At 30.9% G+C, this 16,561-nt stretch overlaps 2 protein-coding genes across 2 annotated transcripts; both read left to right on the forward strand.

Moving 5' to 3' along the window:
* The first annotated feature begins 5,152 nt into the window (after positions 1 to 5,152).
* LOC139873432 (uncharacterized) lies at positions 5,153 to 9,258 on the forward strand. The gene is given in 7 exon segments (XM_071861360.1): positions 5,153 to 5,525; positions 5,787 to 5,857; positions 5,961 to 6,194; positions 8,261 to 8,298; positions 8,464 to 8,509; positions 8,601 to 8,765; positions 8,904 to 9,258. Coding segments are annotated over 7 exon segments (1,068 nt in total). The 5' UTR covers positions 5,153 to 5,187; the 3' UTR covers positions 9,080 to 9,258.
* A 3,794-nt stretch (positions 9,259 to 13,052) lies between these two features.
* LOC139872757 (protein MANNAN SYNTHESIS-RELATED 1-like) lies at positions 13,053 to 16,481 on the forward strand. Its single transcript, XM_071860681.1, has 6 exons — positions 13,053 to 13,365; positions 13,807 to 13,936; positions 14,030 to 14,100; positions 14,292 to 14,377; positions 14,927 to 15,494; positions 16,094 to 16,481. The coding sequence occupies exons 1-6, from the start codon at positions 13,255 to 13,257 to the stop codon at positions 16,370 to 16,372; spliced, it is 1,245 nt and encodes a 414-aa protein (XP_071716782.1). The 5' UTR covers positions 13,053 to 13,254; the 3' UTR covers positions 16,373 to 16,481.
* The last annotated feature ends 80 nt before the right edge of the window (positions 16,482 to 16,561 follow it).

Raw genomic sequence — 16,561 nt, forward strand, 5'->3', positions numbered from 1 at the left:
CGATAGATCTATCTTTAGAATTCGCGTCAATTAGGGTGTCTGTTCCCTAATTCTTAGATTACCAGACTAAAAAGCGGCATATTCGGTTTAATAATCCAGCCATAGAATGTAGTTTTGATCACTTGTGTCTATTTCGTAAAGCATTTATAAAAGCAGAGCATGTATTCTCAGTCCCAAAAATATATATTGCAAAAGTATTTAAAAAGGGAATAATGAAACTCACACATATAAATATTGTAAAACAGTTAATAAAGCATTTGCATGTATTCTCAGCCCAAAAATGTAGAGAGTAAAAAGGGATCATATGAAACTCACCATACTGTATTTTGTAGTAAAAATACATATAATGATATCGAACAACTGAACAATGCAGGGTTGGCCTCGAATTCACGAACCTATATCAAGTATGTATATTAACACTTTTAATAATATTCAAATAAATATATGTTTTGATATTAGTAATATACTTGTGATATTAAATTTAACATTAATAATTACTTAAATATTTTTATTTTATTAACTTATCATAATAATAGATTATATATTTTATTAATATACTTTGAATAATTCCTTAGTATTAATATTTTTAAACACTCATAATTTTTAATATGATAGTAATTTTTAATAAATTCGAGTTATGTTAAAACGTAAATGAACAAAAGTATTTTATCAGTAAAAGTAGTATACTTATTATACATACTTCTATATATGTAATGTTTGTATCTAATTTATAATATCTATCTTTCTAGTTTAAGATCATAAAAATATAGTTATATTTTATATACAAAATACATTCAAAACTAAAGTTATAGTTAGTAATGTTAATAATAATGATAATAATAATAATAATAAATAATAATTATTATATAGTTGTAATAATAATAATAATAATAATAATAATAATAATAATAATAATAATAATAATAATAATAGTAATAATAATAATAATTATAATTATGATAATAGAAGGGCTACCTTAATGTACTAGACCTTAAAAAAATAAACGCTCCTGCCTTGTCTCGAACCCACGACTTCCCGCTCACCCTCAAACACCTTATACCATTGTTCTACTATAGCTTTTCTGATATAAGTACAAATCTAATTATTCTTAACCGCTTTATATTTCTGTTTCCATTTTCTTGTCACTTATCATCATCGATTTTGTTATCATTATGTACCACATACAGAATCATCATCTTAATTATCTTCTATTCGTTTATCATTAACATCTTAGCATCACAATACCATTGTCATCATATCAAAATCTTCAGTCCATTTTATCATCACAATCATAGTCATATACACCATCATAGCCTAATCCTCATCTTATTCAATCATCATGCATCTTCACATGAAATCACGGAATTTTAATCTCATCTTCTCCTCTTCATAAACATGAACTCACCGTGTATCATTAACAATCATAAAAATAGACGTAGCAGTTATCTTCATGGGTATTAACAGCCCAAAAAGAAGCCCAATAACTACACACTCAAGGAAACGTATTTCTGGAGTTTGATAACAGCTTGTTCCGATCGGTTTTTAAAATATGGTGACAGGAACATGCAAAAAGTTTGATACCCCATCTTGACTCCCCTTCATTCCTCTATTTCCTTTAATAATCAAGTGGGACTATATTCTTAATGGATGTCGGCCAAAACAAAGAAAAGCACCCAATCAACCTTTTAGTTACATCCCCAATTACTTTATCATCATCAAGCACCCATGATCCATAATAAAGAAATACATGTGTTCATAAGGAATCATAATGGTCGACCATGGCTTGTATTTTTTTTTATCGAATCAATATTAAAATAGGGAATCATAAAGCTAACGTGTTTTCATCATCATCAAAATAGTAGTAGTGTGTGTCCCTTTCCTTGTCTGCCACATATCTTAAATTGTCTTATTTATTAAAGGTCCTAGCTATACCAAACATCATACAACTATCATCCATTGACAATCTCGTTTTTTTTTTTTTTTTTTTTTTTTTAACCTCACTCTCATCACTAAACCGAAACAAAAAGAAAATATTACAGCAGAAGTACTCCATAAAAAAAAATAAAAGTTTAGTAGGTATTTACCGTGGTTTTTGGGTGATTCTCTTTGGTGTAAATGAGTTGTATGATGAGGAATAAGAACGGATATATGAACTGAAGATAACAGCAGCCACAACTATTATTTTGGGTAATGAATTCCAGCTGAATTAGATGTACATCAGAAATATTTTTGTAACAGCGTATTAGGAGTAGAAGATGGCAGTTTTGATGTGAAAAGGTTGTAACCATAAGCAATAAGGTGGCGGTTGCTTCATAAATTGTGAAAGTGGCTCGATGGTATTTCAAAGTTTGAATGAAGGTGGTGTGTGAGCTCGACGGCGGATGAGTTTGGAACTTGGAACCGAGAACATAAGTATAAGGTGATGTTGAATGAAAATTTATAACTCTCTATCTATATGCTTGGTATATATAATTATATATATTTTCTGTGAAATACTCCAATAATAATTTGATCAAATTTTTGTTTTGTAGATTTGTGGTGTCGACCGAGATATTCTAGCCAGAAGGAAGAAAACAAAGAAATAAAAGTAGATAATAGTTGTTAACAGAATTTGGACGTTTTTGTTATCTTGATGTCATGATTTGTACGAATTCTTCAATTTGATACAGGTTGACAGTGATATAAATCCTTAATTGATTCAGTGTCTTCAATATCCAATTAATCAAAATTAAAAATAATAATACCGATTTATTTATATATATATTTGGTCGTATATGTATTTATATATATGTATACCTATATCTTGTATATGTATGATTATATATACAGTATTTGTATAAGCTGGTGATATATCGGTATATATATATATATATGTATTAAATTCTTATTTTTTTTGTTAACTATCTAATATAATTATTCTAATACATATCAATATTAATAATACTAATAATAATATTTTTTAATAGTTATATTACTTAATAAAGGTTAATAATGATAATGATAATATGATAAATAATAATACTAATACTAATAATGATAATTTTAATTACTAATAATGATATTAACATTATATTTGATAATAATAATCTTATTAGTTATCTTACTATTAGTATTATTAATGATGATAATAATATGAAATATAACAACTTGTACATGTCAAATTTTACATATATATTTATATCTCATACTTGAATTAATAACATTAATAATACAAATATTTATATTAATATTAACATTGGTAATAATAATGAAAGTAATGATAATCACATAACATTTATGTTTTAACTTATATTTACGTATAGTATATTAGCTTTAAACTAATTTAATATTTTTTGAATCTTTAATACCACAATATGTTAATAACTACAAATAGAAAATTATATATAGGTTCATAATATTATATATGTAATTATATGTATATATATGTTATCTACACACAACTGTTCGTGAATTATCAGGAATAGTCAAAGGGTAACTGAATATATGAAACCTAGTTCCAAAATTTTTAAGACTCAACATTACAGACTTTGCTTATTGTGTCGGAAACATATAAAGATCAAGTTTAAATTTGATCGGAAATTTTCGGGTCGTCATACTGGGCCCCCGGTTACATCTGGTCATTCCGGACTTATTTGATAGCAACGAAGTTTGAGTAAAGTTATACAACGTCTTGCTAAAGATTAACCCGAACTTTCTAAAATTGGAAAATTACTATAAGTGGAAACTTTCCATAAATAGTAACCTTTCGAAAATGGAAATTCTTTAGTGAACCATTACTATCAATATAGTACTATATACTATTGTCTGTTAGGCAATGTCTGATCATACGTTCTATCTCTAGGTTGAGATCTCGGTCACGTCCTTCCGTTCAATTCTTTCGTGGAATACTCTTTTGTGCTACTAAGGTGATTTTCATATCCCCACTTTTACTGTTTACTTAACTATTTATAACTTTTGGGGTGAGACACATGCTTGCTTTATAACTGTTTTACACTTAGACACAAGTACTAAATTGTTAACTATGTTGTCATGCTTTGATTCATGCTAAATCCCTACCGTAATATCGTTAATTGCTACGTTTAAATGCAAACTTAATTATTGTGAATAGGCCTATTGAGAGTAACGTCTCTAACCATTCGACCGTTGGTCTTTGGTTACATAATAATGATTCCACGACACTGACAGTACAAGGTGTCATAGGGTAAACTTGTTTAGTAGCGATATTACAAAATGCAGCAACACTTTTAGATTGATATTTCTATATCAATCAACTTTAAACTAAATCTTGTGGTCTAAAACTTTGGATATTATTTATAAATCTTTGAATTTTACTCAACCTTTTTGGTTGACACTTTAAGCATGTTTTGTCTCAGGTGATGATTGAGCTAGCTGTTTGCAACTTTGTGATGATAGATTTGATGCTTGCATGGAGTCCACATCACATATTATATTTTAGTTCATAAACATTTATTTTACGTTTTAATAATAATGTAAACATGTATTACTGCTTCCGCTGTTTTATTAACAAAGGTTTTATTTAAAAAGTCTCATATAGAGTCGTTCTCGTTTATACAACTGTGTTATGATATGATTGGTCACAATTACCCCCGGTCCATTTTGGGGGGTGTGACAGTTCGACTTCGGCATCTTCACCTTCTAATTCTTGAATTAGTGCAACAATACGCTCGTCTTCCAAATCAGATTCCGAATTAAGTAAATACGATGTCATCTAGTTATATAAAAATCTGAATAAAAGTGTTAAAATGAGAGAAAATAGAGAGTTTGATGTGTTAAAAATGATGGGGTTTGATGGGTTTATATAGGAATAAAGTTTAGTAATAAAAATTCTTTTTAAAAAAAGAAAAAAACCAAAAATTTGAAATATAAACCGTTAACTAACGGATATATTTTTGGACCAATCAAAAACTGTCACCAACCCCCGACGCGTAATTTTTTTTCGTGAAAAAACCAACTAACGTCCTATGGGCGTGACTGGTGACGCGGCGATAAGGGCGTCAGCAGGTCTGACGAGATCCGTCTTACGCTGGGTTTAAAATGGTCTTAAACCTATGAGTAAAAATATTTTATGTTTCCTATTTGTAAAGCTTTATCACCTTACCCCGTTAAGAATCTGTGTTTACAAGTCAAAATAAAATTGCGGTGAGTTTACAAGTCAAAATTGTGAAAATGAGCGTCTTCTCTTCTTCACTGCGCCCAAACTATCAATTCATCTCCCAAATAAAACCGCCACGTCATCATCCCCTACAAACTTCAAACCTAAAACTGTCAACATCTCAACTTCATTCTCTATCTCTGTACACGCCAAATTGGAATGACGTCACCACCAGGAGGAGGAAGAGGGTGTGTTCAGTCCACGTGTCACCGTGGGATGATAAACCACACCAGGTGTTACCCGGTGGTGAAATATCTTACTACGATGAACGCGACGTCGTTTCGTTCCTAGATCCACCAAAACAGCTCATTCCTTTAGATCCTTCTTCTTACAACCCCGCTGCTTATCTCTGGTATATCCTTTTTTTAATTATTTGTTTATTGTAACAGATATATTATGAATACAATGACCTAGACCTAATTCTACTAACTTATAACTGTTATTGATTAATAAATGATTGAATATGTTTAGAGATGTATGTTGAGTAGCTATAATTCGTATGTGTTTGAACTGCTTACCTATAGTTATTGCTTATTATTGATTAATTAATTAGTTCTCAATTTATAGCGTATATAATGTATTAATATTAATGCTAATAATATGAAATTATTAGGAAAAAAATTGATGATATTCCAGAAGAAAGGAGGCATCGTTTATTGGAGTTGCTCGATCCGAGGTAGAAATGTTTTCACTCTATTTTGTAATACGTGAGATTAAAGATTAGAAGAATGTTTAAAATTTAATCTATGGAATTATTATTGTTAATTATCACGGATGAAAATGTTAGCGAGCCCGGGAAAGCCGTTCACCTTTTCGAAATGCACATTCAGTTGCTCACATATTCAAGTTTTAGACATTTTAATTTTGTGTTTGGAACTTTGTAGACTAATTTCGAGAGCCTGGGAGGTAGCTGGCACAAGATATGATAATTCAACATTGGCAAAGAAAAGTTCCTCTAGTTTGTTTGTGAGTAAAGCTGGTACAAACTTGCTTGAATTTTGGCACTGCAGAACAAATGGAGGTAACAGTTTAAATCTATTATACTGCTAATTTTCTTTAAGAAAGATAATTTGTAGCTGTTATAACAGAATAGCAATATACTGCAGAGTGCGTAGTAAAAAAGCAGTTACAAAGAACACAACAATTTTGTGATTAGTCCACACGCTCACATTGTAGATACTTTTGCTGTAACTTTTAGTTGTTACTAAGCTGGAGTATATTATAACATCAAAACAATGTTTACTCCATGACGAGTTGTATTGACGAGTTGTATTAATCTGAAGCTTTCGTTTTGATGCTCTGTGCTCGCTCTTTGCACTCTTTAGACAACACTTGTAAAGGAAAATTTTCTAATCTATAACTAAATGTGACCAAATCAACTTTAAGAAATGCGTTAACATACTTAAGTTCAACCGGCAACAAAGTAGCTAGGTTGTTGCTTTGACTTTACTCTAGAATAACTAAGACTAGAATCAACCTTCCGCTTTAGAGTGTTTTCAAAATAAAGCCAGCTTATTAGTCAACTTATTCAGTCAATTCTTGGGACAACACTTGGGGTCTGTTTACTTTTTTTCTCATTAAGTCATATATGGATATAGATGGCAATATGGATATAAACTGACTATATTGGTAACTCAGTAAAAATATAATGTTGTTTACTTTTTGTGCTGAATAAACGAACTGAATGATAAAAAAGACTATTTTACCCCAATGATATAATTATTTAATTTTAATTAGTTAGAAATTATATTTGATAGCTCATCACTTTAAATTTGGCATTTAATTATTAACAGTATCGTATAACACTTTTTAACACAAATTTTATGTTACAACAACCAAACACAAAAAGCATCCAAGCATCTGTTCATCCACAAGTAATAAATATATTGAGGATAAAACCCAAAACAAATTTTCAGAATATTTGACCGACATTCACAATTTTATTTTAAATTAAAAAAAAAAAAAAGAACTCCAATCTCCTTCACCTTCTTCACAAGGTCTAGATGAAATATCAAATAAATAAACTCTAAAACACATAATCAAATTGTATATTTTAAAAAAACTACAATTAAATTAATTTCTCCAACCAAACACCAAAAAAACCACTGGTACCGATCACAAGCAGGTGACGATGGTAGATACTTGAGTGACGGCGGCGAACATTATTCAAAGATCTGTGAGTATTTTATTGTGAATATTTTGTGCCATCTTCAAAGATTTGTGGATAAATAAAGAAGATGAAAAAGAATAAAATGATGCAGAAGATGAGAGAAAAAAAGAAAAGAAGATGGAGGGTAATGAAGGAAATAGATTGCTATATCTGGAGGGCATTGCTTTTGTTGGTGAGCCAGACATCCACTCACACAGTTGGAATTAATGAATGAGCTGTAAGTAAACACCCTTAAAATATGACCGAATAATCTATTTGGACAACTCAGCTCATTAATCCAAAAGTAAACAGGCCCTTAGCTTAGCTGTTAGACTATGTATATAAAAAAGTATGTATTCTTTTAGCCCTGATTCTGGCCTCTGATCGTGGGTGATTTAATTTTGATATTTCGTGTTCCTATATATATATCTTCCCATGATCTACAGTATGCACTACATAATAAGGGTTTTTCCAGTGAAAGAAAAATACAAAACATGCTTTGTTGTAACTTGTATGCCTGTATACTGTAGTAATATAATCGTCATATGTACAAATCACATTTCAGTCATTCGTCTGGTTGTCACGGATGACACTTTTTATCTGTTTTCTTTTATCATGATGCTCACAAGCTAATCTAGATTTTCATGCCTTAGTATAAAACACTTAATGTGAACCTTTTATGTATTTTTTACACATACAAACACCAACAAATAGATCTCCCAACTTATATGTTCTGTGTTTTAAGTTTATTCTATTCACATATCTTCTTATGCAATGAAACATATATGATTAAACTCTATTAGTTTCGTTCAACTGCAAATAGTAAATATATCAAATGGCTTTCATCAAAGCCACTTCTGGATGTTTATGATTGCTTATTATGCTGGTTTCTAATTGTTTCTAGCACAATTCTAATAATATTGATCTTCTCTAAATAGGGCCGTTGGCGGTAGCCTGGATTAATTACTTCAAGACGGTTAGTTCTGAGCTCTAAATGCAGTTTCAATCCCATATTAGACTCTGTAGATAAAGCCCATCACAAATTTTATATTTTATTTTATTTTGTTAGTTTTTATTCTCATGTACATTGTAACATGTTCCATTAACATTCTATCATTCTCCGTTCGATTGTATATGGCAGGCTCTCTTTCGCTGCAAGGATGACCAAACTTTTGGAAGAGTCATTGGTAATATTACTAAGAGTAATGCTAATTGTGCCTAACAAACTTCAGTTTTGTTATGTTCTTCTTGAAACTAACAATTTTCCTAGATTTTCAGATGAATCGGTTTTTCGTGGAATATCACGCTCGTTTGCTCCATTATACTTCACAATGAAAGAGGTGAACGAAGTAATGTCAACAGAACAACCTTGTGATATAGCGTACGACTTTGGAAGTGGAATTTTGGATCTACAAGAGTACCCTGGCGGATTTCCAAAACCAGGTTAACCAACGAGTTTTTGGCATTGCGTTCTAATATAGACTGATATGGACAGATTGATAAACTAATTGTTCAAGCATACAGTAACCGGCATTTTTAAATGTTTCTTCTTACGGATAATAAAGTGTTCTTCGTTTGTAGAGAAACATCCATGGCCATTCAATGATGCAGTTGTGATATACATACGACACGTGGGGCCCGGGGTTATGGTGGGACAAGCATGGCAAGAAGGAGAAGACTTGAATCAAGTCCCTAAAAAGCTATGTAGTGAAATATTGATGGTCAAAGATTATTCCCATTTAGATAATAGTTGGTAAAACAAGCTTTTAATTTAAGCGGTTAAAAATGTTAGTTTTAGTCGTTAAACTTAAGAAATGCAGAAATATGAAATTAGCCAAAGAAAAAAAAAATGGAATCATTTATGCTACTTTTGCAAAATGCTTTATTTCTTACATGCTACCTAACTTCATACGTCAACCTTATTCTTGTTTTTTGTATTTTATTGTTTTTTGTATTTTATTTATCTTAGCTGGAAAAAAAAAACAATGAGAAGGTGCTGATTAGTTAAAACGAAAGGTTGGATGTTAAATATTACAAATTTAATTGATTTGCGCCATAGTTTGTGTTCCATAACTAATGCTAATCAAATACAGTATGTATTGACGTTTTTCCGCCATAGTTCAGGGATTTTTGAAATTGTGTCCTGTTGAGAATATTTTTATTATTGGGTATTATAAATAATTTGTATTTGTACAATCCTAAATAATTAGAAGATGTATTTGGTGAAAAAGTATTTTTTTTTTTTTTTTTTTTTGAAAGGCACCATAATATTAAAACAACTCAAGAGGTTACAAAGAGTAGCTCAAAACAACCCAAATACAACATAGCAAGCTAAAACTGTAAATAGAATGAAAACTAGATGCTAAGTTTGCATCTAAACACTAGATCTATTACATACGAAGAAGCGAAGGGTTGTTGAACCAAGTATGTCAATCAATAGATTTCTTTTTGGGTCTTTTCGCGATCCATTCAAAACTCTTCACTTGCATCTCATTTAACGCCCCGGGGATGGACCAACTTTTGTTTTTGAACACCGTTTGATTTCTATTTTTCCATATGAGGTAACAACTCGCTCAAATGACCGCTTGTAGGATATCATCACCCGAACCATGATTATTATTACTACCCAAAAGTTGATCCTCCAAACTAGAATATGTAAAATTGCCTAGACCCCACCAAATGAAAATTCGCGACCAAACATCCATAACTTTCCGACAAGAATGATTTACCGTCTCTCACATTAAAAAATAAAACTACAGGAACACTAATTCTTACAAAGGAGCTAACTTTAAATAGGATTTACGTTCAATAATCCGAGAGGTATTCACTTCAACACGTCTTCAATCGTGATCGCCTCAACTCCACAATCATAATCATATTCATATGTGAATAAAAAAAGGTGGTTTGTTGTCATAGTTTTCACTAGCTATTTATACAAGTATGCTTAGTTTCATGTGTAACAACATAATCTGATGACAGGGTTGCTTGTTTTTCGGTTCTTACGCCCTCAAGCTTCCCTTGATTTCATAAATGTGGACCATCATTATAATCCAAAATATTTTTACTCGGTACTATATTAATTAAGGATTAATAATTTAATAATTATAATTTATAATTATAATTAATGTTTATAATAAAATAATAAATACGGAGTAATAATAGTAATTTTTTATCTATGCTCTCTAAGAGCAATCCTTAGAAAAATTAGAACATACATTATTTTATTTTATTGTATTTTATGATAACTAGCTATTGACTTTTAATAATCAACTCACCCAATAACTTCATGTACAATCAATTATGCATTAATTACTTTTACAGAATATAGGGTTATTCATAAACAACTCTTAATAATACCAATAATCATGTTACAAAACTATTTGCTCAAATCATAGTGTGAAAGACTTTCTATCTCTTATATCATGTTGCTAATCTAATTATTATTGAGTTATTATTAATAATTCTAAATTTACTAGTATATACCTACTAAACCATGACTATTTATTTATTTATTTAATTTATTTATTTGTTTAATTATTTATGTTTTTAGTAGGTGAAGAGTTGATACATGATAGTGTAGTTTTAACGTTGGAATTAGTGTCGGTGCCTCAACAAAAACATATACGGAGTATGTTATTTTTATATAAACTTGGATTTTATTTTATTATAAAAACACCCCCTCTAATTGCGCCAATATTTATTCGATCTAATCTAAGTGAAGCATATATTCTTTATATTTTACCACAAATGCTTAACTTTTTTTCACTTTGAAAATGGAACTCGTAAAAAACCGTCATGGAATAATCTGAATAATTTGTATCGATCCAAATAAAAATAAAAATATTCATCATTACTAATTTACTATGTAACTCCGCACAAAAAAGCGTTATTTATTTCAAAAATATCATTTTAGAAAAGCTTACTATAGTTTATTTCATTATCTTAGCAAGATATGAATATAGTATGTAATTTAAAACCGGTTTAAGTTAGAAAAAATATATATAATACTTTAGGTTGTGTTTTAACCTTTTAGTTGTCAAAGTTATCAATCTTATAGTTTCTAAATGTTAATTAGTATTTATATTTATGATTTTTTATATTGATTTGAGGCATTTAATACTTCATAATCGTACCTTTTTTTTTTCTTTTCCTTTTTTCTAAAGCTATATTGTACTTCTTCAATTGTATTCCATGTATGTGTAATAGTGTAATCATTTTTTATCATTCACGATTAAAAAATTTTATTGAATATCTAACTACATGATGAGACAATATTAATAGATTTTGGTTCGCTGTTATTAAGTTTACGGGTTTTAATTGTAGATTTTGTGGATTGTATTAAGATAGTAAGATTGTCCTGTATTTTATTTATTTGTTTTTGTAATAAATGTCGCATTTAAAAAATAAATAAGATTCTGTATGATATCTAACAGAAATAGAATATCTAATTATAATTCGAGTTCACGAAAATTTGCGACAAATAGTGTAAATGCTAGATATAAAGAATTAGGACAATCATAATCTTTTCTCAAATGTAAAATACAAGGGATTATACTTTTGAAGACCACCCAAATTTATTAAATTGTATCTATAAGCCACCAATATTTAAAAATAATTTGTAATAATTTTTAGGCGACCTATATTCATATGTTGATCAATCTATGCAATTTCAAACAAAAGTTTATTCGAAATAATATATTTGGGTGACTTATTAATTGTAATCTCTAAAAATAATATAAGTCAGTAGAACCATAAGTAAATCATCACAAGATAGCCTAATGATTAGGGTTGTGAACTCTTTGAGAGATGTCGTATTTTCAAATCTTAGTATGGCCGAGGAAGGTTTGAAAAACAACCGCGAACTGTTTTGGAAAAACCATTAGAGTTAAAATATTCGTCTCCTCAAATAATCCAAATAGAAATAATCTCCAAACTTCTGGTAAATCATATTGTAAGCAAGGTTGGAGAACTCGGATCTCGCGAGATATCGTTTGGACCTTTTTAGGGAGATCTCGGCATCTCGGAATAATCTCGGGGAGATCTCGGACGTTGACTTACGTTGACTTTATAGTTTTTTTAATAAAAAATTTACATAAAAACATAAATATATGTATATTTATATACGTTTTTACGAGATTTTACAAAAATATCCGAAAAATGAGCGAGAAAATCTTAGAAATTACGAATTTTACAAGAAAATCTTACAAATAGCAAGAAAATTCGAGAAATCGTGGTTTTGACTATGTTTGACCCCATTGACCGAAAAATCTCGGGAGATGAACATTTCGTCTCGGTTTTCTTTTAAAAACGAGATCTCGGGGGAATTTCGGGGAGATCTCAAGAGATTTACCACACTGAGTGTAAGTAAATATCTCCTTCGCATAGAATGAAACTTCAGTTTACAACGTCCCACCATAGGAGGGAAAAACAAATGTGACAAATTAATTGATTGTAAATATTTTGTGATCCCAAAATGTCATAGTTGGTAAGTTACAGCAGGGTTTTAAATCTAGACAATAATATAAAGGGCATCATGTGCAAAATTGCAATAAACCCATGTGAACTACTGTCATTTTTTCCTTCACAAAAAAATACATATACATACTTACATATTCGTATAGATAGATACACATATACATACATAGATCTTACATTTTTTCACTTATATGGAAACAAGATACAACCTGCATTTTGGGTTGTCTTACAATTGTCTTCTTTGATATAAAGCAGGCTGCTTTTCTTTTCTTTCTTGATTAAAGAGAGAGAGATAAGATTTGGAGCTAGCTTTCTTGATTCCATTTTTACTAATTATTATTTATATAAATTAATTATTTTTTTATGCTGTAGTATTAGTATCTACATCTATCTACCTATCTATTATATATTGATTGATAATTGATATAGTTTTGTGAGTGGATCTGATTTAAGAATAATGGGAATAGATCCAAGACAAATAGTGGCAGGTGTGCTTACAGTCACCATGTTCCTCATGCTTGGTAACATGGTCAAACGTCAACACTTTGACTCTCCAATTTCTCATCATGTAATACTTCTTTTACCTACTCTTTAATCTTCACTCATGCAGTTTTTACTGAATTATCATATTTGGTTAATAATTTTACTTATACTTGGTGTTTGTAGTAGTAATTTTAGATGTAACTTATGGATTTAAGCAGTCACTGAAAATGGGTCAGTAGGTGCTGAGTGGCTAAAACTGTTCATCTGTTTATTGTGTTTTAATGAGTTGCACAAGTAATTTTAAGTGTTTAGTTTCTGATTCAAATTGCTTAGTTGAATCCAATTATGTTACCCCCTAAATCCTTAAATGCTCAGAATTGAAAAAACACTAAAATTGAGTGTGATTAATGTGTTTTGTTTTAGCAAAATCAATATAAACACTATCTGTCTCTTACATATTTGAAAAGTGCAAGTATATTTTATGAATAATCGTGAACGCGTTTACTTATATATGCCTTTCATATAGGTGAACCGTGCTGAATCGACCCAAAGTTATGACGACAAGGATTCGGATAGAAGCGTTGCAGTCGATGGCGATGGTTCTTGGAAGGCAGAGTCTGCTACTCTCAACCCTTGTTGGTCAAAGTCAATTTTGGGTTAGTGCCACATAGACTATATATAACTAATCCATTATTTATATTTCACATCATGTAAATTTTTAACTTGATTGTACTTAATTTGGTAAGCAGAAGAACCTGATGAAACTAAAGGATATGTCACTTTCTCGTTAACCAACGGACCCGAATACCATGTCTCCCAGGTATAACATTTTCTTCAAATTCTGTACAGACAATTTGCACCGATTTTGACATAATTGTATGGATCAGACATTCAATTATCGCTATAATATGTATGTACACCTTGTATTCTGTTTTTATGTCAAAATCATGAACTGCAAACATATTATTTTAGTTTATGTTTTAATCATAAAAATGGCGATTGTTGCTTCAGATTGCTGATGCAGTAGTCGTAGCAAGATACCTAAAGGCGACACTTGTTGTTCCCGACATTAGAGGAAGCCAACCTGGTGATTGGAGGTTAGTCGTACGCGACCACATTTATATTTATATTCTTTCTATTGCTTCACTTACTATTTGCATTTATTTGCTCTAGACACTAGTTTATGTCTGGACTGTAAATGTATAATTTAATGGGTGTGTTTGGGGTCAAAATTTGTTAAGTGGTTAAGCCATGTCTGAGTCTGGTCTGAATCGGTCAAAGTCAGGGTTGGTCAAAGTTAGGTCAAAATTTTAATATTATTTAAATACTTAGATTCTGTGTCTTATACATATGTTTGAACTATTTGTGTAACATATATGTATATTACTAAAAGTCAACGTTAGTCAACGTCCGACTAGTTCCCGACTCGATTGACTAGTCGTTTCAAAGTCCTGACGGACTCGTCTCCGTCTGGCGACTTTTCCAACCTTGAAACTAACTATATAACGACTTACCTGTTATCTTCTTATTTTTGTTTGTATACTAATTTCATCGACACAATATCTTTACTATAATATGGTTTTATTATATGATGCTTAAATTAAAATTGATATACACGCGAATAATAATTTTGGCATGTGTTTCAGGAACTTTGGAGATATCTACGACATTGAGAAGTTTGTAAGTAGCCTGGAAGGAGTAGTCAAAGTAGTAAAAAGTCAACCATCCGAGTTATCATCAAAAAATCTTGCTGTTTTAAGAATTCCTAATCGTGTGACCGAAGACTACATTGTCGAAAATATTGTTCCCGTTTTCAAAAGCAAAGGAAACGTAAGGCTAGCAACTTATTTCCCGTCCGTGAACATGAAAAAGGGTAAAGGCGAAAACGACGAGAAAGTTACAGTTGGATGTTTAGCCATGTTTGGAACAGTCGTGTTACAACCAGAGATTCGAGAAGTGGTTGACTCAATGGTTGACCGGCTTAAAACGTTGAGCCAGAAGTCAGATGGTCAGTTTGTAACAGTGGACCTCAGGTTAGATATGTTGAACCATAAGGGTTGTCAAGGTTCCAAAAAATGCTATGGCCCACAAGAAGTTGCATTGTTCTTAAAAAAGATAGGTTTTAACAAGAACAGCGCTGTGTATTTGACACAATCAAGATGGGGTAGCAGCCTTGATACCATAAAAGACCTCTTCCCGAAAACGTACACAAAGGTAATAGATTAATTACTCATTTAAAAAAATATTATCATTGTTTACAGTGGAAGGTGCTTTTCCTGGCAACGGGGTGACGTCTGGGTTCCAGACAGTGGCGGAACTAGAAATTTTTTTCACGGGGGTGAAATATTTTTCAAAAGCACACAACTTTTTTTAGGAAAAAATATGGAGGTTTTTTTTGGCAAATTACAGATGTTTTGGGCAAAATATGAAGTGTTTTTTTTTGCAAAATACGAAGTTTTTTGGGTAAATTATGGAGGTTTTTTGGTAAAATACGGAGATTTTTGGGTAAAATATGGAGGCTTTAGGGGCAAAATATGAAGACTTTTGGCCAAGAAAAAAATCCACTAAGGACAATGAAAATACCCAAAATTTTGCATTAAAAATTACAAATACACTGGGGGCGGGTGCACCCGCTTGCCCCTTACTAGTTACGCCCCTGGTTCCCGATGTCCGAGGTTTGCCTGCTATGGAGAGTCAATGTGTTCGTTCATAGAAGGGTTCCTCGTTACCAAAAAAATAAAAATAAACAACACTACATTTAATTAGAAAGAAAGGATTATGTATTAATAATTTTTTTGTTGTTCTTATTACAGGAAGGGATTATGCCAATGGAGAAAAAGCAAAAGTTTTTGGGATCCGATGCTTCAGAGTACGAAAAGGTGATTGATTTCTACGTATGTTCAGAGAGCGATGTATTTGTACCAGCAATATCGGGGTTGTTTTATGCGAATGTAGCTGGTAAAAGAATAGGTTTAGGGAAGACTCACATACTGGTTCCGAATGATTCTGCTCCACCTTCGTCTTCTGCTGGAAACTACATTTCTCGTTATGTATCAAAGAAGACCCACATGGCGTATTCATGTTTCTGCTAGCTTTTCATTCAAATGTATGGAAGAAAAAAAGTTTGTTTCTGTCATAGTTCGATCCTGACTGTTTTGTTGAAATCATTTTGATATATTTTTAAAAGTAGAGCAACAGAGAGATTGGTGTGTTGTAAAACAATGTGGTCAAATTTTGTGTTCTCATTTTGAATATCAGTAGAAAAGGTGTAATATAACGAG

Source organism: Rutidosis leptorrhynchoides, chromosome 10, assembly GCF_046630445.1.
Source record: "Rutidosis leptorrhynchoides isolate AG116_Rl617_1_P2 chromosome 10, CSIRO_AGI_Rlap_v1, whole genome shotgun sequence".
Classification (NCBI taxonomy): domain Eukaryota; kingdom Viridiplantae; phylum Streptophyta; class Magnoliopsida; order Asterales; family Asteraceae; genus Rutidosis; species Rutidosis leptorrhynchoides.